The sequence below is a fragment of the Giraffa tippelskirchi genome, chromosome 8 (genome assembly GCF_054371585.1).
Source record: "Giraffa tippelskirchi isolate mGirTip1 chromosome 8, T2T-mGirTip1v1.2.pri, whole genome shotgun sequence".
In the NCBI taxonomy this organism is placed as follows: domain Eukaryota; kingdom Metazoa; phylum Chordata; class Mammalia; order Artiodactyla; family Giraffidae; genus Giraffa; species Giraffa tippelskirchi.
In genome coordinates, this window is record NC_137282.1 from 115,810,020 (window position 1) to 115,832,904 (window position 22,885).

Below are 22,885 nucleotides of genomic sequence, written 5' to 3' on the forward strand. Positions count from 1 at the left end.
GAGGCACCAGGATGGGGAGCGGCTCTGACTTCCCTTCCGTGGGTTCTGTTGGCACTGATGATGGTGTTGTCTTCCTCCGCAGAAAGCCATGAGGAAGACAACGGAGGCTGGTCGTCCTTTGTGAGTATGGGTGGGTCCTCCCGCCTTAGAGCAGAGTCCGGAGGTCCTTTGTGGTGCGGCGCTGGCATGATGCCGGGAGGAGCCCCCCCGGGATCAGGCGGGGTCTGTGACGGTCAGGGGGTGACGCTGGCTTTCCTGCCCACGCCGTCTCTGGTCTCGTCCACTGCTCTTGCCCTCGTCGCAAGGAGCGGTGGTGGAGGACACCTCACGAATGGCTTGGCCGTGAGCCGCTTTGTGACAGACGAGGATGGTGGGCTGGGCTCGGCTGAGGACTGTGGGGTGCTGGCCACACCACTGTTCACCAGGACTGCCCCCACAGCAGGGCCCTCCCCCGAAGCCCTCCTCACGTGGTCTGCACTAAAGTAGCTTTAAAGTAGCTTTTCTCACAGGCTTAAGTCCCCACTGGAGACACAGAGGGAAAGGGAGTCCACAATGAACTATCAGCCCTTGAAAGACCTCAGGGATGGGACAGCCCAATTGGGTTTTATATTTGAGGGGTCATGATGACCCCTTTGAGAGTCTGATGCGTTCTGTACAGCTTCTCCCCAGAAAACTGCGTGTATCATCATCACACTTGAAGCCAGACTCAGGCTAAGAACTCTGTTACGGCTCGTAGCCCAGTCTGTTGTTTTTATAGACGAAGCAGCTGGGCCCACTGGAGGACGTGACTTATGTAGAGGTCATGACTACTTAGAGGCAGGCTTAGGATGCAGCTCGCCCACCCTTAGTCTAGTGGTCCTTCTGGAAAGCGGCTGCCTCTAATGCCTCTAGGTAGCAGGCACTAAACACCCCTGTTTTACTGGGATTCTGGTAAAAGCAAGCATTGAATTTGAAAACAAAAAACAAAAAACCTGCTAGCTAAGTCTGTGTTTTTTGCATGAGAATAGAGGAATGTAACAGATTAATTTTGTTCCCAAGGGACAGTAGGCCAGAGTTCCCTCCCAAATATTTACATCTCACAAAGAAACTGTGTCTTAGCCACTGCTCACCATGCAGTGCCTCCTGTGAGCTCAGTCTAGGGCTGGCCTCCCACACGTGGTCTTCAAACAGGGAGTCCCCACCAGCTGCTGCTACAACACTCGGGGGTGAGAATAAATGACCCTGTGACTATTTTATAGCTTAGAGGACACACACAGATCAGAACGTGATTTGGAACAAAAACGCACATAGGAACATGTGAGCCGAATCACTGGGGAAGCTAGTTGTTCTAGAAGCGAAGAAGAAAAGTCTGTTGTTGAGAAGGGCTGATAAGGTGAAGGCCCAGTGGGAAGGCAGGAGCCATGGGACTAGGGCATGCAGGCTGAGAGATGGTAGGGAGGCCCTGCAGGTCTAAGGGGCAGTCAGCAAGGCCTGGAACGGTGCTGAGGCTGTGGTTCTTACGTCTCTCCCGTTCATCATCCTCTGCTCTCAAGTTGTAGTGACATTGATGGCAGGACCAAGTCTTTTTTGTGTTCAGGAAGATGAACTCAACCTCATCTTGGCTTCCAATATGTATATGTATTGGAATATATATATGTATATGTATATGTATATATATATACACATATGATATATGTGCTGTGCTGTGCTGTGCTTAGTCACCCAGTCAAGTCCGACTCTTTTCGACCCCATGGACTGTAGCCCGCCAGGCTCCTCTGTCTATGGGGATTCTCCAGGCAAGGATACTGGAGTGGGTTGCTGTGCCCTCCTCCAGGGGATCTTCCCAACCTAGGGATTGAACCCAGGTCTCCCGCATTGCAGGCAGATTCTTAACCATCTGAGCCACCAAGGAAGCCCAAGAATACTGGAGTGGGTAGCTTGTCCCTTCTCCAGGGGAACTTTCTGACCCAGGAATCAAACTGAGGTCTCCTGCATTGCAGGCGGATTCTTTACCAGCTGAGGTACCAGGGAAGCCCATAGGATATATGTGTCAAAAAAAGGCTGTATTCTCGCCCAGAAAATTCCATGGACAGAGGAGCCTGGTGTGCCACAGTCCACAGTGTCGCAGAGTCAGACACGACTGAAATGACTGAACACACAGCTCTCAGTTAAGCTCCTTAGACAGTCTCCCTTAAGCCACCGGCAATGCCGTCAGGATTTCTAGGTTCTAGTGCGCACCTTTCCTCACCAAGTTGCAACCTGCTGCTGCTTCTCTCTGCACCCCCTTGACTTCAGAGAAATGCCCAGGGGTCAGAAGCAATGGCACCCCACTCCAGTACTCTTGCCTGGAAAATCCCATGGACAGAAGAGCCTGGTAGGCTGCAGTCCATGGGGTCACAAAGAGTCAGACACGACTGAGCGACTTCACTTTCACTTTTCACTTTCATGCATTGGAGAAGGAAATGGCAACCCACTCCAGTGTTCTTGCCTGGAGAATCCCAGGGACAGCGGAGCCTGGTGGGCTTCTGTCTACGGAGTCGCACAGAGTCGGACACGACTGAAGCGACGCAGCAGCAGCAGCAGCAGCAGCAGCAGTTAGGACCCACGTGACTTTGGCCTGAGCGTGATAAGCCAGTCATTGCTCGGCAGCTGATGGTGTCACCCGTGCCTGGGAAATCATGACTATTACTGTCCTTCATGGGCTGCTTCAAAGGCAATCACCCAGCCCCTAGAGCTTACTTTCCCTGAGAACTGCAGAGAAACAAATATAAAATCCAATAAAAAAACTTAAAATTTAGAGTCTCTTCTAAGAGAGCTAGCTGTCACGAATAATAAGCCGTTGTCTCCGTACACTCAACTCTCAGCAGAGACTAGCCCAACCCTGACTACCCCTTCTCAGGCACAGCTTAGCCTGCCTTCTAGTTAAGGAACTTTGGTTGTCTGATTTTCCCATCAGCGTGGCCTTGGAGGCTGTGCCAGGTTATGATGAGAGGAAAGTTTTGAGTATAGGCACCCCAAGAACAGGGCTTCCCAGGTGGCACAGTGATAAAGAACCCGCCTGCCAATGCAGGAGCCTCAGGAGACGTGGGTTCTATCCCTGAGTCTGGAAGATCCCCTGGAAAAGGAAATGGCAACCCACTCCGGCACTCTTGCTGGGGCAGTCCTATGGCAGGCCCCAGTCCATGGGGTCACAAAGAGCCAGACACGACTGAGTGACTGGGCGCAGAGCCTGAGAACAGGACTGGCAATTAACCAGGGGCGTCATGAATGCTCCTGGTGTTTAGTCCTCCTTTGGTGATGCCTGAAGTGCAAAATGTGTTTATTCAAAATGGGAGGCTCTCCCATCCCTCTGTGGCTGTGGCCACCTCATTTCTTCTGCTTTGTCTGCTGTGCAAAGAAATATAGGGAAAAATACACTTGCCTAGGGAGTCTGAAGACCTTGACTGGGTCCTAAGACGACAGCCTGCTGGCCACGTGAATTTGTACTCCCTGAGCTCAGTGTCCTCATCTGGAAGGTGGGAGGAACCAAGTGAGGACCACTGTAAGGCTTGGCAGAGAGAGAGTAGATGTGGGCATGCCCACTGCCAAGGAGCCTCTACACACTATGCTGCCCCCATCACGCTGTTGGCAGGAAGAAGATGACTATGAAAGTCCCAATGATGACGCAGACGTGGAGGATGACGGTGACTATGAGTCCCCCAACGAAGAGGAAGTAGCACCTGTGGAAGATGATGCCGATTACGAGCCACCACCCTCCAACGATGAGGAAGCTCTGCAGAACTCCATCCTGCCTGCCAAGCCTTTGTCCAACCCCAACTCCATGTACATAGGTAAGGGCCCTGGAGCCCAGCCCCCAGCCCCCAGCCCCCACTGATGCACGGGAGGCCATCACCCATGCAGCAGAAAGCGTTGCGTGCTGATGCCAACTGACCGGCCACCTGACTTGGCTTTGGGCAAGTAACTCCGCCTCTCTGGGCCTCCATTTCCTTATCTGTGAAATAGGACAGTAATAATACCGGCCACAGAGGTTTGCTGTGAAGTTTAATATTTATGATTTGCAGCCACACCATTGCTGGTGGTGGCTGATATCAGGACTGAACTGCTGCTTGAGGGCATTTGGAAGGAGCAACTTACTTTGTGTGTTACTTTGGTACTCGAGTACTTTCCTGTTCCTCCCCGTCTTGGACCAATTCATGATGATGTGGCACTGCCCACAGACTGTCAGGATAAAAACAACAATATGGACTGTGGTTTGACCATGACTTTAAACATTTTCAACAGTATTTAAGATTTTCATTGTCCATCTGTTCCTGTCAGCACATTTCTCCCTTGCTCATTTATTCATTCATCCATTCAACAAAAATTATTGGTCTCCTCTTATCCAGGAATCATTTTAAATTGTTGAAATTCAAAATTATCTGGAAAGAAGACACAGTGCTTGCTTCACAGGGCTTACGTTCTGCCAGTGGTGGTAATAGGAAATAGCCACATACACGCTTGCATAATATCAAGCAGTAAGCCAAACAGTTGATGATCAGCATCACAAAAATTAATACCACGAATTCTTTAGGCTGTAGAACCCTTGGCAATTTTAAAGTCATTTCAAATTTTGTCAACATTTCATGTTTTGAAGCACCCTGTATGATACAGATGACAATTACCAAGCCTGTTTCATATTTAGGGAAACTGAAGTCCAGAGAAGAAATAGGTAACTGTCATTGAGTGTCCATACACGCCAATAATGAGCACACAGAATGAATGAGGCAGTAGACAGTCCTCACCCTAAAGAATTCATAGTTCAATGGGTGAGGCAACAAAATGATTAAATTAAACCATGATATATGCTCAGGAAGATGCATGTGGGAGATGAGGCTGAGGCTATTCCTAGTCCGGGCTTGCTTCCCTGAGGACGTGATGTTTCAGTTTAAACTTAAAGGATGAGCAGGAGTTGTCTAAGTGAGGGTGGAGGTGTAAAGGGAAAGCACCCTGAGCCATAGAAATGGCTGTGCAAAGGCACTGAGGCTGGAAGAAGGTCAGAGGGCTGAGAGATGGCTGGAGTGGGTGTGTAGGTATGAGGTTAGGCCAGGCTTGCCTAAGCTCTGAGCCCCATTCCCTGTGGAGGAGCATTGCCTCCCCAGGGCTGAGACTAGGGGAGGCAAAATAGGTCAGGGCACAAAATGCAGGAATTACTCACAGTCCTGGCCTGGCCTTTTGCTGTCAAAGAGGAGGAACACTGTTAGTCTGTCACCCTGGCCTGGGGGTACTTCTGTGATCATCAGAGTAATGTGCGTTTCTGTTCAGAGCCTGTGGTTTGGTAACAGGAGCTGGTGACTGACTCCTCCCTGTAAGGAAGGAGGAAGTCGGAGGGGAGGAGGACAGCCCAGAGCACTTGTGAGGGAAGGAAAGGGACCCAGAACAGGATCCTCGTGAGCCATGACCGTGGACTTAACCTTGCCCAGGCGGCCAGGTGTGCCTGTGTGTGTGGGTCTGCATGTCATGTACATGTGTATACACGTGTGTGCACCTACACATGCCTGTATATGCAGGGGCATGTATGTTTACTTCTTTACAATTTTATCTGAAAACACTCCCTCGTGGTACTGGTTGAGATCATTATCAAGAGGCTTTTTTTTTAATGCCTTCGTCAACAAAACCTCTGATAAATACTCAGTCCCCAGAGGTGAGGGGAGAGCTGTGTCCAAGTATAGGAGTAAGACGAACTGGGCAGGCACAGAGAAGGCAAGGGGCCAAGGACGCCCCGCGCTGTACGACCCAGCTGTGGGCGCATCTCTGCCATGCATCTGGCGATGCACCAGGCCGGTGGCCCTGCTCACTTGGATGCAGAATTTCTCCTTCCATTTGGTCGCCTTTATTTCCACAGACCGCCCCCACACTGGGAAAGTGCAGCAGCCGCCCGTGCCCCCACAAAGGCCGATGACCGCCCTCCCTCCTTTGCCCGCGGGTGGCCGGATTCACCAGGTAGGCTCCGTCCTTTCTCTTATGCTACCTTGTGTCCACTTGATGACTTCCTCTGTGGATAGAACAGACTGTAGACATCTTTATCCAACTGCAGCCAGTAAGAAAAAATTATATGCAGGCTGGGAAATTCATACCCAAGTACAGTGGGCTTTTGTGGGGGATGCAATACTAGTGATTTTTATACACAGCATAATGCTTTTTATCACTGGTATTTTCTCTTTACCATAAATAATATAAGCTGTTTGTATAATAAAAAGTTTCATTCTAATATTCATTGTGCTATTATTTCCCACTTTTGAAATAAGTGAAGACTAAAATAAAATCTAAGAGGAACAAGTAAGTGGCCCTGCTAGTATTTGGGCCCTAAGCCTTCTCTCTCCGCAAAAAGACTTGCAGCGCCTGCTGGCCAATAGCTGAAATTCCACGGACAGAAAGCCTGGGACCAAAATGTGCGATGTGATGAATCCAGGGAGTGAGGGGCAGCAAACCCATTCCTCTTTCTTCAAGCTTACAGTTCCAGATTCCATGGATCTAATTAAGTAACAGGCACACCTCATTTTGTTGCATTTGCCTTATTGCACTTCACAGATACTGTGTTTTTCATAAATTGAAGATTTGTAACAACCCTGCCTTGTCAGATGATGGTTAGCATTTTTAAGCAATATTTTAAAATTAAGATATGTATGTTGCTTTATTAGACATAATACTATCACACACTTAATAGATTCCAATATAGTATAAATGTAGCTTTTATATACAGTGGGAAATTAAAAAAATGTGTGACTAGAGTTGATGAAAATCCAATTAGCAATCAAACTAGAAAGATTAAAAGATAATTTATGCTAACTTGGGGGACAGACTCTCAGAAATGCTGAGAACTGCTCCTCCAATCAGGAACTAGAGATTCAGTTTATACATTTTTGAGAGAAAGACTCATGTGTCATACTCACAAGTTAACATTAACACAAAGTCCATCAGAGCTGTTTTGGCCAGGTGTGCATGCAGAGTAAGCCTTTAGGTCAGTGCACACCCGTGGCAGGATGAGGAAGAAAGACTAAACTTAAAAATCACAGTGCTGGTATCAGAAGAAAGGGACCACTTCCCCCCAAATTTGTTTATATCCTCCTGTCTTGAGGAGGTCTGGTTAATGCAGATGTATATTGCACAGCAGGAAAGGCCCATCACAAATAGGCACATACTGTATGTGTTTCAGTTCTGAGTTGGTCTGATTATCCTGCCATAGAGAAATTTATGATTTTCCCATTCACTAGCCTTATTTTGATTTTTGCTTTATTGTGGTGGTCTGGAACCAAACCCCCAATATCTCCGAGGTCTGCTTATATCCAAAGAGACCCAGAGAAGTTCAGGCTCAGGAGTCCAGAGCTGGAAATGTGCTCTCTCCACAAGGGACCGCAGCACTCAGACAGCTGTGGGGAAGGCCAGGTGTCAGGGCTAAGGGATGCAGAGGAAGCGTCTTCCCCAAAGCTCGAAATCCGGATCACACCACCGCTGGGACACTCTGTTTAAGAACAGATGGCTTCCTCCTGCTTTTGCAATTTTATTACAAAGGGAGCTCATGGAGCTGAATTTATCTACACATGGGTTTTGCTCTTGAAATCTGCAGCTCACTCTTGGGATGCAGAATTTCATTCATTCAATTTATGGATACTTACTGAGCAGCAGCACCCAGCAGTGTTCTGGGAATGGAGGATGAACAAGACAAATAAGGTCCCTGCTTCCATAAAATTTTCATTTGGGTTGGGGGAGATGAATAATCAACAAGTAAAGAGATGCATAAACAAGGTAATTTGCGTAGTAATGTGTAGTTAGGGAGACAGGAGACCAGGGAACATGATGGTAGGTGGAGAGGTGACATTGAGCTGGACAGTGTGAGACAGTTGTGGTGAGAGCTGGGAAGAGAATATTCCAGGCAGAGGAAGATACAAGTACGGAGATTCCAAAGATGCACAAGCATGAGATTTTGCAGGAACTGCAAGAAGGTACTTAGGGTTAGAGCCCAGTGGGCCCTGGAGAGAGGAGCCCACAAAGGTGGTGGAAGGGTGGACAGGAGTCAGCCCAGGCAGGGCCTTGCAGGCCATGGTAGGCTTTAGTTTTGTTCCTAATGTGATAGGAGCCACTAGAAAGCTTGGCAGAGGAGTGACATGAAGAAAATGCTCTCCCAGAGCGTGGAACAGGGAGCTCAGTTCACGTGAGTAATGGACAGGTACATGTGTACCTGTCCATGGGATGGAGAAAAGTGAACAGGTTCGGTCCTATTTGGGGCTATAAAGCTCTCAGGGCTTGCTGATGGGTTGGAAATGCTTCCTAACATGTGGATTTCTGTTAAAGCAGCCACCCCCCCCACCCCAGCCCAACCACGAAGAGCCTGGCAGAAGTAGAAACCACAAAACGGCCAAGCGTGAGTATGGGGCCACCCTCTCTTGCCCACCCGCCCTCCTCCCCCAGCCCAGTGCTCTTTTCTTTGAATTGACTTCAGTCTCTTTCCCTTCCAGTCCCTGCTCCTTCCATAGACAGAAGCACGAAACCAGCCCTAGATCGTTCATTAGTTCCATTTGACAGAGAGCCCTTCACACTAGGTTGGTACCTTTCATATTTGTTGCTCAGTAATAGTGGCCATGAAGAGTTGGACATGGGTTGGCAGCTGAACAACAATAATGACAACAACAATAGTGGCTGACTGGTGACTCAGCTGGTAAAGAATCCGCCTGCAATGCAGATCTGGGTGCCATCCCTGGGTCAGGAGGATCCCCTGGAGGAGGGCATGGCAACCTACTCCAGTATTCTTGCCTGGAGAATCCCATGGACAGAGGAGCCTGGCAGGCTATGGTCCAGGGGGTTGCAGAGAGTTGGACAAGATCAAGAGACTACCAACACAAAACAACAGTGGTGGCCGACATTAATGCATGCTTACTGCATGCCCTTCATGGGCACCACCCCATTCAACTGTCGCCACAATCCCATGGAGAGGGGACTGTTAGAATCATCCTCGTAGGGGAGGAAACTGAGATGTGAAGCGGTAACCTCCCAAGATCACTCAGATGCCAGGTGACGGGGGTGGAGACCCAAGCTCAGAGCTCCTGCCCGTCACCCTCTGCTGGGCCTGCTTCTCCACGGGCGCCATCTGTGCACACACACCCATCACGTGGTCCTCCTGAAGGACGATGGGGAAGCATCTGGGCTAGGAGGCAGAGGCCAGGGAGAGCCGCTGTCGGCCGCCTTGGCTGCTAACTGAGCCGCTCCCTGACCACAGGGATGTTGCTTTTTCAGAGCTGTCTCCTTACTTATAAGGTGGACGCTCTATAATGAGAAAACACTTTGTGAAACTCTAAGGTGCTTTTCCAGTGTCAGAGTTGTCTTTTGTTGTGTGTATCCTTGACCAAACTGTGTGTACCCTACAGTCCTTTCCTCCAGAATTGATTCAGAGTATTCTTGGATGGCAGCTACCTCTACTTAAAGCTATTTTTAATTCAGTTCTAAAACTTAGCTACAGTGTATTGAGCACCTACTATGGGGCAAGTGCTTTAGCTACCACAAATAAGTTAGAGTCATCTCTGGCTGTCTCCAGGGGGGACTGACTCCAAGATCCCTGTGGATATGAAAATCCAGGGATACTCAAGTCCCCTATATAAAATGGTGTAGTATTTTCATATAACTTCTGTGTATCCTTCCATGAACTTTAAATCATCTCTAGATTACTCATAATACCCAATACAACATGAATGCTGTGTGTGTGTGTGTGTGTGTGTGTGTGTTAGTCGCTCAGTCGTGTCTGACTCTTTGCGACCCCATGGACTGTAGCCCACCAGACTCTTTTGTCCATGGGATTCTCCAGGCGAGAATACTGGAGTGGGTTGCCATTTAATATAAATACACATACATCATTGCCAGTGCATGGCAAATTCAAGTTTTGCTTTTAAGACCTTTCTGGAATTATTTTTTCCAAATATTTTTGATCTGAGGTTGGTAGATCCGTGGGTATGGAACCCATGGATATGGAGAGTTACTTCTACATTGTCTCTAGCCCTCACCCCAGGCCCACAAAGGGGGGGAGGGTGTATTATCATCCCCACTTTGCAGATGATAAAGCTGAGGTTCAGAGAGGTTGAGTTAATTTCCCAAAAGTGCAGAACTAGGTGCAGGATTTGAACTCGACTTGGATTTGAACCCAAGTCTTTCTGACTTCAAAGTGGGTGCCTGTTCTACCACGTCTTGCTGCAGTTGGAGACCCTGGACTCTCCTTGCTGGGGAGCTCTGGGGAAGGAGTTCTGAGCCTTGAGGGATAAGGAACCTGGAATCCAGCCTCACCCTAGCCCTTCTTTAGCTACATAGTGAGCAAGCCATTTAGCCTTTGTGGCCTCTGTCTTCTCTTCTGTCAGCAAAATGTCAGCTCTTGGATTTGAGGCTATGTTTGCTACAGTTTCCCTGAACTGCGTCATAGCTCTGCTGGTTCATGCCAAGCTATGTCAACTATCTGAGTTTAAAGTGGCCTGTGGCAGAGGGCTGGACACATTACATGAAGCTGAAGAGAGAGACTGGACTTCAGACTCCAGCCCTGCTTGCTACCATGAGCCAAAGTGTCAGAAAATTGTAACACTGATGTCAAATCTTTCAGGATCACTTCCTGTACAAAAGTTACCCTTTTAAAACATTTTTGTTTTTATTTAGTTTTCTTTTCAAAAACACCTTTTCTTGACAGTACTAGCTCTACCCTTGAACCCCTTATCCATGATGTTTTGGGAGAATTAACCTCTTAAAATGCTCAGACTTTTATCAGGAGGCTCCTAACATGCCCTGGGAATGTGCATAAACCGGCAGACGTTTTTCAGAAAATTTATTCAGGCCTAATGATATAAATCTGTTTCCTGGGTATCCCTCTAAAGTAGGGTTTCCATATCAAACCAAAATTTTGTAAGTAATGAACATTTTTATACCATCCAAACTGCTCATAGGTAGTCAGCTCTTCACAGTGAGACAAGATTCTTAGGACATATTATGGGCTGGACATGTATTCAGTCTTTGAGGAATAAATTGTGTCTCAAAAATGCAGCTCCAGGCAGATGTATCACCACTCTTACAGAGTGTTGAGAGCTGGGAGGCAGACGGAGGGGAAGAAAGAGGAGCTATCTAACAATTGTCAGCATTCACGGGTCATTGCTGGCCCTGCATATAAATTGTCACCTGATCTTTAGAGCAAACCTACGCAGTTTAACACATAATTCCCATTTTACAGGTGAGGAAATTGAGACTCAAAAATTTTAAGTAACTTGCTCAAAATCATACAAGATTTGCATCTAAACCTGGCTGAATCCAGTTAACTAATGCTTTTATTACATTGAAGACATAGGGTATTACTCTGGGGAACTTCAGACAGAAGGAAAAATACATTGCTTTGAATGACTTTGCAATGCACGGTTCTTAGGTACACCTAGCATTTCTTCAGGAAGCCTACATGTCATCTGTTACAAGAGAAAAATAAAAGAAGAAAGGAAGGGAGGGAGGGAGGGAAAGAGAGGGAGAGAGGAAAGAAAGAGAGAAAGAAAGAAAAACAAAAGTCAAAGCAAAATGATTTGCAGCCCACCGGAAGAATCTTCTGAAACTCTGTACCCCGAATTAAATTTTTTTCAGTAACTAAATGCAATAGCTTATGCAATGGCAAGTGTACCACAGGACTGAAGAAAGATTGACTCCTCCGTGGCAAATGAGTTTATTTCAGATATGCAAATAAACTTAGGCTGTACAAAGCAGCTCTTGGCCAATGAAAGAGGCACAAAATTTCAAGAAGGCATTAATCCTTTTCAGCATCAATTATATTAAAACATTTTGGAAAGAAGCTCAGCATTCACAATACTGCTTGCATGTACACAACACTGTGTGACCCTTGGGTGAAGTCACTTAATTTGTCTGAGACTATAAAATTAGGTGCTCTTGTAAGGGACCCTTCAGGTCTAAAGCCTGTGACTCCTCAATGCGTTGTGTGTGTTAAGTCACTTCAGTTGTGCCGACTCTTTGTGACCCTATGGACTGTAGCCTGCCAGATTCCTCTGCCCATGGGATTCTCCAGGCAAGAACACTGGAGTGGGTCGCCATTCCCTGCTCCAGGGGATCTTTCTGTCTCTTAGGTCTCCTGCACTGGCAGGCAGGTTTTTTAGCACTAGCACTGCCAGGGAAGCCCATGATTCCTCAATGCTTAAACTCAATTAGCCCTCCTAGGGGCTGGGATTCAGTTTCATCTAAAGTTTCAAAGCTTAGCTGGTACATTCAAGGCTCATCTGCTATTTGTCATTTACAGGAAAGAAACCAGCGATTTCTGACAAGGTGAGTTTCCTCCTTGTTTCGTCTTGTTTGTTTTTGGTCTGTTTTGTATCTTGTCTTTGTTCTGCGGAAAGTGCCGAGAATACTGACATGTCTTTCCTCCTGCCTTGCAGCCCTCGGTCCTAGGGGGAAGGTGAGTAACTCTGGGTGCCGGTGTATTGGTACAGGGCATGTGCTGTATCTGGGTGCCCGTGTGTTGGTTCAGGGCATGTGCTGCATATGACTCCGGTTTGTTTCTCATCCATCCTTTCTCTCAACACTGCAGGCCTCCTGGGGAGCATTTGCCCAAGATACAAAAGCCCCCATTACCACCAGCCACGGAAAGGCATGACAGGGGCAGCCCCCTGCCAGGGAAGAAGCCACCTGTGCCAAGGTAAGTGTCTTCTGTTGCTTGGGTTGTGGTGCAGAAGGGGTGACGTGAACCCCTGCCTTGGATCAGTCAGCCCCATGTAGGGACCCAAGACCATGGTGCTCCTGGGTGGGGGTGGGCTCATTTTGCCGCTGGGCCTTGAGGGATGTCCAGGCTTCTCAGGTTGGATGTAGAGTGCCTGGGTCACTTTACGGGACAAGGCGATCTCGCACAGAGAGACGTAAACAGATGGTTCCTCTGGAGCACGGAAACAACGCCCTTTGTGGAGACCTTCTCAGCCAGTCTGGTTTTTGGTTGAATTTTCCTTCCACTACAAGGTGCACGCTGCGCCTTCCGTCTTATAACCATGGAGGCAGTGGAGAGGGCATCACTGTGGCCATGTGAGGTCTCTGTCAGCAGCTTCCTCACCGGCCAACCACATGTTATAGTGGCAGAGCACCCGTCAGCTCTAACATTTCTAACTTTACTATGCAGTCTCTGGGGACCTATTAACCACATGGCACAAACATCTCTGGGGTAGGCCCAACTCTGCTCCCTACTAAGGACAAAACCAAGGCTTCCATCAGCCTCATCTGTGCAACCAGGATTCAAAATTATGACCTTTGCTTGGCTAATGTGAGGACAAAATCAGGGCCAGGGCTAGGGTGCACTGGTAAGACCTTAGCAACTGAGTTAATGCTTTAATGGTATATTCTAAAAAATCAAAATAAATGCCAAAAATATCATAGTGAACAAAATAGCAAAGTTTTAAATAAACAACAAGATGAGATCATGTGAATCACTGATCAGGAGGCAAACTGTCAGCAAACTGTCCTCCTCGGGCCCCTCTCTGTAAGGAGAACATGATGCGAGACCATGAAGGCTGCTGCCCAGCACAGGTCTAAGGCCGCCGCCACCAAATCTGTTTGGCCAGTTTATGCATCTGGAAAAAGGACCAAAGCAGCAGCTTTTCCCAGCTGTCTTTCCTTCACACCAAGGGTGAGCCCCAAGATGGCTTGTTTTCAAACATCAGCAAAGGAGAATATTTCCTCAAATGTTTTTATTTGCTTGGAGAAACATCCATTCAGTGAAATTTAATAGCTACTAAAGAGTTTGCTGACTAAACCTTTTTTCTTTAATGTAATTATTTGCTGCAGTTGCCAAACAGAATAGAGGTTTGCCTAGCTCATCTCACAATAATGACAGAACATTGAGTAACCAAGCCTCCCTCTCTCCTGCTTTTCTGCTGGGTTTTTTGGGTTGTTTTTTTTTTGCTTCCCATTTTATTACGGCTCAGTGGGTTTGATGTCTCGATATTAGATCAAGTGAAACTATTTATAATCTTTGAGAGTCTTTATGCCCAGTTCTGTTTCTTTGCCCTGATTCATTTCAGGCATATGCGGGGACCAGAGAGAAGAGAAAATGTAAGTACAGAATGTCATTTGGTGAATGCTTGGCCCAGGGAAACCAGTGTAGACTCTGCAGAGGTCTAGGCTCTGTCTCAGCCTTCACTGAAGTCTAGTGCTGGAAGCCAGGCCTGCGCACAGTAGGTTCCTGAATACTGGTGTCTTTTGGGGCCTCCATTTTTCCCTCCTGCCCAGAATGCTGCATGGCTTAGCTCCTGTCCCTCCGAAGGTTCCTAGGGAGGCTGGGTTAATTGCAACCCCATTACCAGGCGGTAGTCAGCAAGGGGAGTGGCAAGTAGGTAGAAGGGAGGATGAAGTAAGGGGTGCTCCAGAGTCTGGGCCTCCCAGAAAGTCTCTTAGGCCTCTGTTTTCCCCTTAAATACCTCTGTGGCCTAAGAGAGGACACAGTGCTTATGGAATGTATATTGTGTACATGTTGCCAACCTAGCTACTTTTGACTGACTGTTTGCTTAGGACTGCTCAGTTTTAGCAATGAAAGTCTCATGTCCCAAGAACTTCATCAATATTAGGCAAATGAGGACCAAGACAGGTAGTCATTCTAACTTTACATTTTCTTTGTATTGACTATCCCTAGGAGGAGTCATTGTTTCTCTTTCACTATTAAGAAATTGAAGTTTAGAAGGGTAAAATACTCATTGCAAGTTGCACAGCTGGGAGATAGCCAGGATTGAAATCCAGGTCTGTCTGACTTCCTCTGTACTGTAAACTGCCCGAAGAAGGCCATCACACCCTTGCCATGTTCAAGGCCTCAGTCCATAGGTGCCTGGTGTTTCATAGCTCTATGCTAAATGGTGTGCTTATTCTGATGAAGTGCTAAGATATAATGGAGATATAATGGAGATGAAGTGCTAAGATAGAAGATATAATGGATATGCTCCAATGTGCTAAGGGGCATATGATCACAGGATGAGCTACAGAGAAGTGAAGAAAGTGATGTATAAGGGTTGAAGAGCTAAGTGTGACTTCTTAGAGATGTGGTCATTGAATGATGGGGAAGACACAGGATAGTCGCCCTGAGGGAAAGCTCAGTGCACTTCAGCCTCAGGAATGTCCTGACTAAGGCAGGTGGGTGGCAATGCCCATGGAGCCTGTGGGAAGAGCCATAGGGACAAAGAGGAGAGAAGGTTGAAAATGAGGGTAATATCATATTCCCAAGGATCCCTATTTCTGCAAGGATTGACACTTGCTGTCATGAGAATCTAAAAATCTTATGTTTTGGACCAGAGGAGACCTGGCTGCAGCAGTGTCAAAGACCAATTTCACTTTGAGGATTCCATAAGTCCATGTGTATTTATCTAGGCAGCCCTTTGCTAGGATTCCTTCCCAGTTGGCCAACTCGGATGAGTGACTCTGGCTATGATCCATCTTGCCTCATCTCAATGGTAGGACTAAGGATAACAACGGAGAAGGAAATGGCACCCCACTCCAGTACTCTTGCCTGGAAAATCCCATGGACGGAGGAGCCTGGTGGGCTAAACTTTTATTGAGCACTCAAATATACCGGGCAGAAGTAGTAACTAATTTAATCCTCACAACAGCACTTGAGGAAGGTGCTCGCTCATCACTACTGTCCTAGCCTAACAAAACAAGTCCAAGTTGACAATTCTGGTCTACTAGTCAATGGCAAAATTATTTTTGCCTCTCTGAACATCATTTCCTATCTAATGAGTAGAACATAGAGCCCCTCCCTTAGCCATTTCAGAAGGCTGTCCTAAAGATAAATGTGCTGAACCAAGTGGACACACCTTGGAAGCTGTTTTCAAATCAGTAAGGCTGTATAAACTTGGGCAAACTCCAGGAGATGGTGAGGGACAGGAAAGCCTGGCGTGCTGCAGCCCATGGTTGTCACAAAGAGTCAGACACGGCTTGGCGACAGAGAAACAGCAACAAGGCTGCAGTGCTTTGAGCCAGATGGTCAACATGAAGCAGAGACCCAGAGAGGGCTAAGCTTGGGGTCAGAGAGGCTAGGTGTGAATCAGTGTCTGTAACCCTTGGCAAGTTAGGAGTCGTTCTTGGGCAGCATATTTTCATTTGTAAAGTGAAAACGTTAAATTCTTGAAGAGATGCTTGAAGAATTGGATGAAATATTGCATATGAATCTTTGGGAGACATAGTAGATATCACCATTATTAGTATCTCTAGGCCTGTTTAGACACTTCAGAACCTATTTTAAGTATATAAAGAGTGTTTCAGATTGGAATGTCTTTAAATGATTATTTGTATTAAGAAATCATAAATTATTTAGCAAGTTCTACTGTTCTCTACAGTACCTTTATTGTGGAGACACACAACTGCTAAAGAAAGAAAACAGAGGCATTTCTATGATTGAGAAATACATTTTTCTTTGAGAAATTGTGTTTTGATGATAAATTAATATCTTTTTTTTTTCTTCCCGTTACCAGGATGAAGATGATGGTATGTTTAGGAAGACTTTCTTACAAATTGTAACCTTTCCTTTAGTTTTCTGCTCAGGGATTCAGATGGAATTAGTTAGTATGGAAACTCTGTAGAATCCATTATTACTGTAAAATTAGTATTAAGCATATGTATGCCAGTTGGTATACTGTATAACTATAATAAAATGGAATTACTTGGCTGGATTACCAAACAGAACTGCTAAGTTCATGCATAACAGTGCAAATTATTAATACTTACTAGTACAACAAAATTGAAAGTCACACGTACAGTATGATAGAAAGCATTCCAGTATTTATGCTCTAATGCATTTGGGTAAAGGATTACTAACTGTATATGAATGACATAGCATAAAATTTGTCTTTCATTAAAAAAAAACCTGTGAATCATTTCTGAAATTCACATGGTTTCTAACTGACAATTTTCTGCCAAGTTAACATTTCAAAAATAAAAAAAGTGTACTATGGAGAATGATGCAGAATGGCAGTGTTTGAAACTGTGTTCTGAGGTGGTAAATAATCTAGAAATACCTTGTGGGCTGGGCATCCACCCCACCACTTCCTAATGACATTTGATCGTTTGAATTTTTGTATCTCCCTTTACACTAGTTGTTTCTAACCAGGGAGCAGTGTGGGGATGTATGTTCCTGTGACACTTGGATTCTGATAATCCTTCTTTTTACTTTTCCTCTGAAGTACATCAAAGACTTCCGCCCCAGCCGTCACCTCTCCCCATGACCTCCAACACCTTCCCTTCAAGATCTACCAAGCCATCGCCCAAGAACTCCCTCCCATTAACTCACTCATCTGGAGCCTTCTCAGAAAGGTGTGTGCTGAATCATTCAGTTCTAACCTAGCATAACGTCTGGGGCCACTGATATTGAGCTAATGCCAGGTGGGTTAAGGAAGAAAGAAAGAAGCCACCAGTCATAGGGTCAGAACATTTTGGGTCTCAAGAAAGAAAACGAAGCTGAGCATAAAGAATGCACAAATGCACATATTAACTCACTGCTGTCCTCTGAGTCTTGTGGTTGGGGAGAAGAGAGGTACAGAATTGACTGCCCTGTCATGGCCCCAGACAGAATGGGCTCTTTGGCAGGAAACGGGAAATGTTTTTTACTCTGTCGGTTAAAAACAGACAAGCAAACACTCAATAAGCCCAATTAATTACTTGGAGTTCAGTCTCCATCTTGGGTGGGAATACCCATCCAATGCACCTTGCACTTAGCAGACATGGAATAGTCACTGTACAGGCTCTGTCCCCAGCAGGTCTGTCTTCTCAGTAGCAAGAGTGTTTCTCCGGAGCCACGAGGAGGCAGGCTTTCCAGAAGGAGAGACACAGACAGGAGGAAGGCTCAGGGCGTTTCTCATGAATGAGCCCTCAGGCCGTCTCCTGGCACCCCGAGGGTCATCCACCAGCCTCTGGGGCTCATCTTCTCCCTTACTATCCGAAGGGAGAGGCCTAGTCCCTACCCTAATGATGGGAGAAAACTCACCCACCAGTAAGATCCTTCCACCCTGCTAGATATCCGCAAGGATTCTCAATTTTTTTCATTTACCCCGGGTGCCTCTTGCTCTGATTTTCTACTGCTTCTTCTCATTCTTCCAGTTCTTTTTCTTCTTCTGTTACGTCTGCCACTTCCTTATGCCATCTCATCCCACCCTGAGCCCAGCCCTATCCTTCATTCTTTCAAAATACCACTCGCACGAGATTTCCGAACAAAGCAGGCCTTTATAGAAAGTTTGGCCTAAAGGGTGGGGAGACTGCTGCGCAGCGTGGAGCAGACAGAATTCCAGGGCCTCCCCCGCCCTCCCCGCTCACTGCCCCCACAGATGCAGTTTCTGTCTGCCACAGCACTACCGAGCCCTCTGCTTCTCACGCCCTCCCCTCTCCTTATAGCCTGTTAGGCCCTGGGGATCCACCATTCCCAAACAACATGCCATGGAATATATCTTCCTAACAGAGAAGTGTTCTCCCAGAGAACTTCTGTCGCGCTCGGGACTCAAAGTCCTCAGACCGCTGCTGCCTTTTAAAGTAGCTTTTAAAGCTCTTTACACCGTTCTCCTGTTGCTTTTGGTTTCATCTGGAGAGGCTTGTTAGACTTTGGCATGGTCTTCCTGAGACGGGAGTGAAATATGTTCAACAAGTTCCTTCTTTTTGCCCTGCCCCCGTGGTTTCAGGGAGGGGGTGAGAAGTAATAGTCACAGAAGCAGCATTTCCTCAGTTCAGGCTCCCTCTCTGACCCTTAAGCCCCAACCCAACTTAAAATCTGTTCTTTTTTTTGCCTCCACAGTAACAGTAATTTTTCGCAGAGTGCCTCCCTGCCACCATACTTCTCTCAAGGTTTGTACTCTGGGCTCTAGTGACCTACTCTCGCCAGTATGCCATCATGACTGGATGTCCCCAAGCCTTTCGGCAAAAGTTTTGTTGTTTCCTAAAAGCATCTGACTTCCTCATTCAGTACTTCCTTATTCAGCACTTCAGTTTCTGAAGTGTACCAAAGGTTGCTGTAGTGATAGGATACTCCACACAACAACAACAACACACACACACACACACACACTCTCTTCCGCAGGAAGGCGGCCATGGCCTTTATCTTCCCACACAGAACTTTTCTTCCCTGCTGTTTTTATATGATGCTTAGGATAGTGCTAGCTTTCTCTGTAGTTTTGATTTCCATAATGAATCTAACCTGGAGTGCTAGTTGAGGAACATGTTTAAAATACAGATTAAGAAACCCCAACTCCCAGGATTCTGATACAGTGAGTCTGGCTGAAGACCTGTATTTTTTAATAATACCTCCTTTGGATATCCATGATAAGTATTTCTTGAGAGAGTTCTCAAACTTTAAAATGCATGCAGATCATCTGGGAGCTATGTTAAAATGCAGAGTCTAATCAGTGGGTCTTGGATGGGACCCAAGGTTCTGCATTTCTATCAAGTTTCCATGTGATTCCCAAGTTCCAGGTTCCCAGCTGGTATTGCTGGTTCATGGACCACTTCAAATAGAAACAAAGGCCTACACAGTAGGACTAGCTGTGTTTATTTTTTATCCTTAAAGACTTGCAAGTGACTAGCACATGGTAAGCACTTTAAAATGTTTGTTGAATGACTGTCAAATAACTATGGAGAGTCACTCAACTCTAGTAAACAATTTTTTTTTCTCATGCTAAGAAACATCTTGTATTACCAGATGTTCCGATTTCTTTTTCAAGAAAAAAATAGAAATGGCTTTTAATATGAAATTACCTGATTTTTAAAGGTTGACTTAAAACTTAAAAATTCTGTGAGGGAAAAATAAAACACCCCTTTTTTTTTGTAGTCATGTACATATGCAAGAACACTAGTATGTGTTATAAACAGAAAACTGATAAGTTTAAATTTTAACTTAAGAGTAGACTCTTTTTTTCAGGAGCATGTCTGTTACATTTAGTTGGGTACATCATGCCATGTATGTGTGAGATTCTACTGCTGACACCAATGAAACCCACTATATTTTCAGTGTTTCCTAAGCATTTTAGGATACAGTGTCCTTATTCACTACATGGCTTCCACAGTGCACCCCACCCACCCCTCAGTGGCCACAACTCATTATTTTGTAAACCTACTTTGTGTTCCTTGCCTGGTCTGTCCAGGCATCTGAGCTTCAGACACTTCACTTACAGCAGTATCTCCCAAAGTAAATTCCATAGACCCCTGCTTCTATGAGTTGGTGATAGAGATTACTAATATCAACAGTTGGCTATTTATTATTTTTTTGAACATAATCATCCCTCTAATACAGGAGGGGGGACCAGGACCCCCACAGATACCAAAATCCAAGGATGTTCAAGTTCTTTGTATAGAATGATGTAGCACAGTTGGCCCTTCACATCCACAGCTCCACATCCACAGACCTGGCTAACCCATTGGTTGAACCAATCTGTAGTTGGCTGAATTCACAGATGTGGAAGCCATGGATGCAGAGGGCTTACTCTTCTACCTTAATCAAAATTGATCCCTTTTCTCTTAAGAGTGCCAGGACGCCTGGTCCTCAGTCTAGCCCACTGGTTGCCGCAAGGTCAGGAAGATAAAGGATATGCTTTATATTGGCCAAAAACCTGTCTCAGTTCCCTTGAGGATCTAGATATTAAGGGTGGAGGGTGACTGCAACGAAAAGTAATATATTGTCTGTCATGAATAGTGACTTTGTGGTGCTGACCTGCAGATGCAGATAGAGAATAATTCCTCAATTCTAAGACAGCCATGCACTACAGACCTTCGCTACATGACTTTCTCATATAGCTAGATTTCATTCACTCAACAGACATCATACAAGTGCCTGCATGTTGCACTGCAAAGGTGGGCATGGGGAAGGTCTGTTCGGGTACTGGGGACCTTAAGACGGAAGATCAGAAGCTCAGGCTAGCCCCTTCTGCATCTCGAATAATCCTGACTAGGAAGACATGGACTCTTCAAGTAACTCTCCCCTCTCAGGGGCCCTGGGGCAGGCGATTAACCCCTCTGTGGTATATCGTAGATGAAGTAACAGACCTGGTGCAGAACCACCTGGAGTGCTTGTTAAATGCAGATTCTTGAGCCTGGGTGATTCAGGGTCCCCCTGGAATTCTCATCTACGCACAGTCATATTTGGGAATCACAAGTTCAAGTCCTGGCCCTTCCACTAAGACACATGATTTGTTTAGACTCTATGAACCTTTGTTTCATGATATTCAAAAAGAAGATAATAACCACCTTGTGGGGTTGCTGTGAGGATGAAAGGTGGTGTACACAGGTGCCTTACTCAGGGCCTGGACAGAGCAGTGCTGAAAAAATATTTTTGAATGAACAAATGAATGATGCATAAATTATTAAGAGAACATTCAACTCACGGAATTTACCAGCCTGTAGTAGCTGTTCTGGCATATAGAGACAGGCTTAGCAATTGCAAATCAATACAATCAAACCTTCCCTGAGATTAGGAAACACATTCTCTTGAAAAATTTCATGGAACTGTCAACAAGAAAAAAAAAAAGCATTAGAGAAGGTGAGGCACAAGTGCTGGGTAATTTACAGACTCCAACACAGACTTCTTGATGGATCAGATATCGTCAGGGCCTCCTTCTATGTAAGTCTAACAGTTCTACTTCTGTAAGAAATTTGGTCAAGAACAGCAGGTAGTAAGCTCTGGCTCTGAAAGCTAAGAATATTCTCAAGGTAATTTCACCTCATCTTGGGTAAGTCACACTTCTTTTTGTGAAAATGAGAACATAATTATCTTCACCTCCACATTGTTACCACTTGGTGGTGTATATGTGATGTGCTCAGTTAAGCAACCAATCAGATGTGCGGTGTAGTGTCAGAATTTCACTGGCATGGCCGCAGAATGGGGCCCGAGCAGCCCTTGTGGTTTTGACAAGTGAAAGTTATTTTGGAAGCCGTGGTTTCTTGAAATGTTAACTGCTGGGAACAACTGCAAGGGCATTGTGGGGGTGGGCAGCGATGGGCTATGACTAGTGAAAAATTGCTTAGAGTAAATTAACGCTCAAAATGCTATGCTTTCAAAGGCTGTAGCAACAGACCACTTCCTAGAGTGGAAGGCAGGAACTTCTCGCCAGTTCCAAGCAAACCTCGACCACAATCCCCTGGGGAAGAAGAGGTAATAAGGCATATGTTCATATTTTATTTCTACCCCAGCAAATGAATCATCAGAATTTCCTACTGAATACTCTGTTATACTTTTATTTTCTTTTAGTCTTAATTTTTTAGTGAAAAATATTGAGAGGAGAATTCAGTTGAAAAATATGTTCTTTTTCCTTGATGTTCCTCTTCCAATGGCAAATGTGTGTTTCACATTACACAGTGAGAAAAATAATTCTGTTTTTCATGTTTGTTAGTTATGACATAGCATAAGTCATTTAACTGCTCATTAACCCAGTGTTTTTCATTAAATATATTATTATACTAAACTGAAGAAATTATTACATCTCAATCTTTCCTGATTAGAGACTCCATCATCTATGAATGCTTATTCACCTCTACCTTGGGAATGAGTATATGATAAAAAGCAGTTCACACAAAATATCTTCTACTTAGCTTCACCTGATGATTCTATATTCAAAGTAATAACACAAGTGTTTCAAACTTCATGGAATTGAGGTGGTGATTTATGGAAATGATTACTTGGAGGCTTTTTTTTTTCCCACTTACTTATGTAACTACAAAATTTATTCCGTTTTTAAAAATTTACATTTTCAGAATTCATTAAATGAAGACTGGTACGTGTCTTATATTACCCGAACAGAGGCAGAAGCAGCTCTGAGAAAGATAAACCAGGTACTGTGCTACAAGTTTATTTTTAAGTATAAACAGAAGAAAAGAAATGGGACTAACTTTTACTGAGTACCAATGATAGGCTTTAGAT

The 22,885-nt window shown here is 45.5% G+C and overlaps 1 protein-coding gene across 2 annotated transcripts in view; it reads left to right on the forward strand.

Moving 5' to 3' along the window:
* Positions 1-22,885, forward strand: part of LCP2 (lymphocyte cytosolic protein 2) — a 47,154-nt gene that overhangs the window by 19,486 nt on the left and 4,783 nt on the right. Inside the window, exons 6-19 of one of the 2 annotated variants that reach the window (XM_081520797.1) lie at positions 83-120; positions 3,611-3,809; positions 5,861-5,958; positions 8,308-8,377; positions 8,472-8,555; positions 12,269-12,294; positions 12,405-12,424; positions 12,557-12,664; positions 14,034-14,064; positions 16,470-16,482; positions 17,178-17,307; positions 18,776-18,825; positions 22,029-22,120; positions 22,720-22,797. In XM_081520797.1, the coding sequence (XP_081376923.1) occupies positions 83-120; positions 3,611-3,809; positions 5,861-5,958; positions 8,308-8,377; positions 8,472-8,555; positions 12,269-12,294; positions 12,405-12,424; positions 12,557-12,664; positions 14,034-14,064; positions 16,470-16,482; positions 17,178-17,307; positions 18,776-18,825; positions 22,029-22,120; positions 22,720-22,797 (1,037 nt within the window). The remainder of the gene's footprint in view (positions 1-82; positions 121-3,610; positions 3,810-5,860; positions 5,959-8,307; positions 8,378-8,471; positions 8,556-12,268; positions 12,295-12,404; positions 12,425-12,556; positions 12,665-14,033; positions 14,065-16,469; positions 16,483-17,177; positions 17,308-18,775; positions 18,826-22,028; positions 22,121-22,719; positions 22,798-22,885) is intronic. The other variant, XM_081520799.1, reaches the window with a different exon arrangement.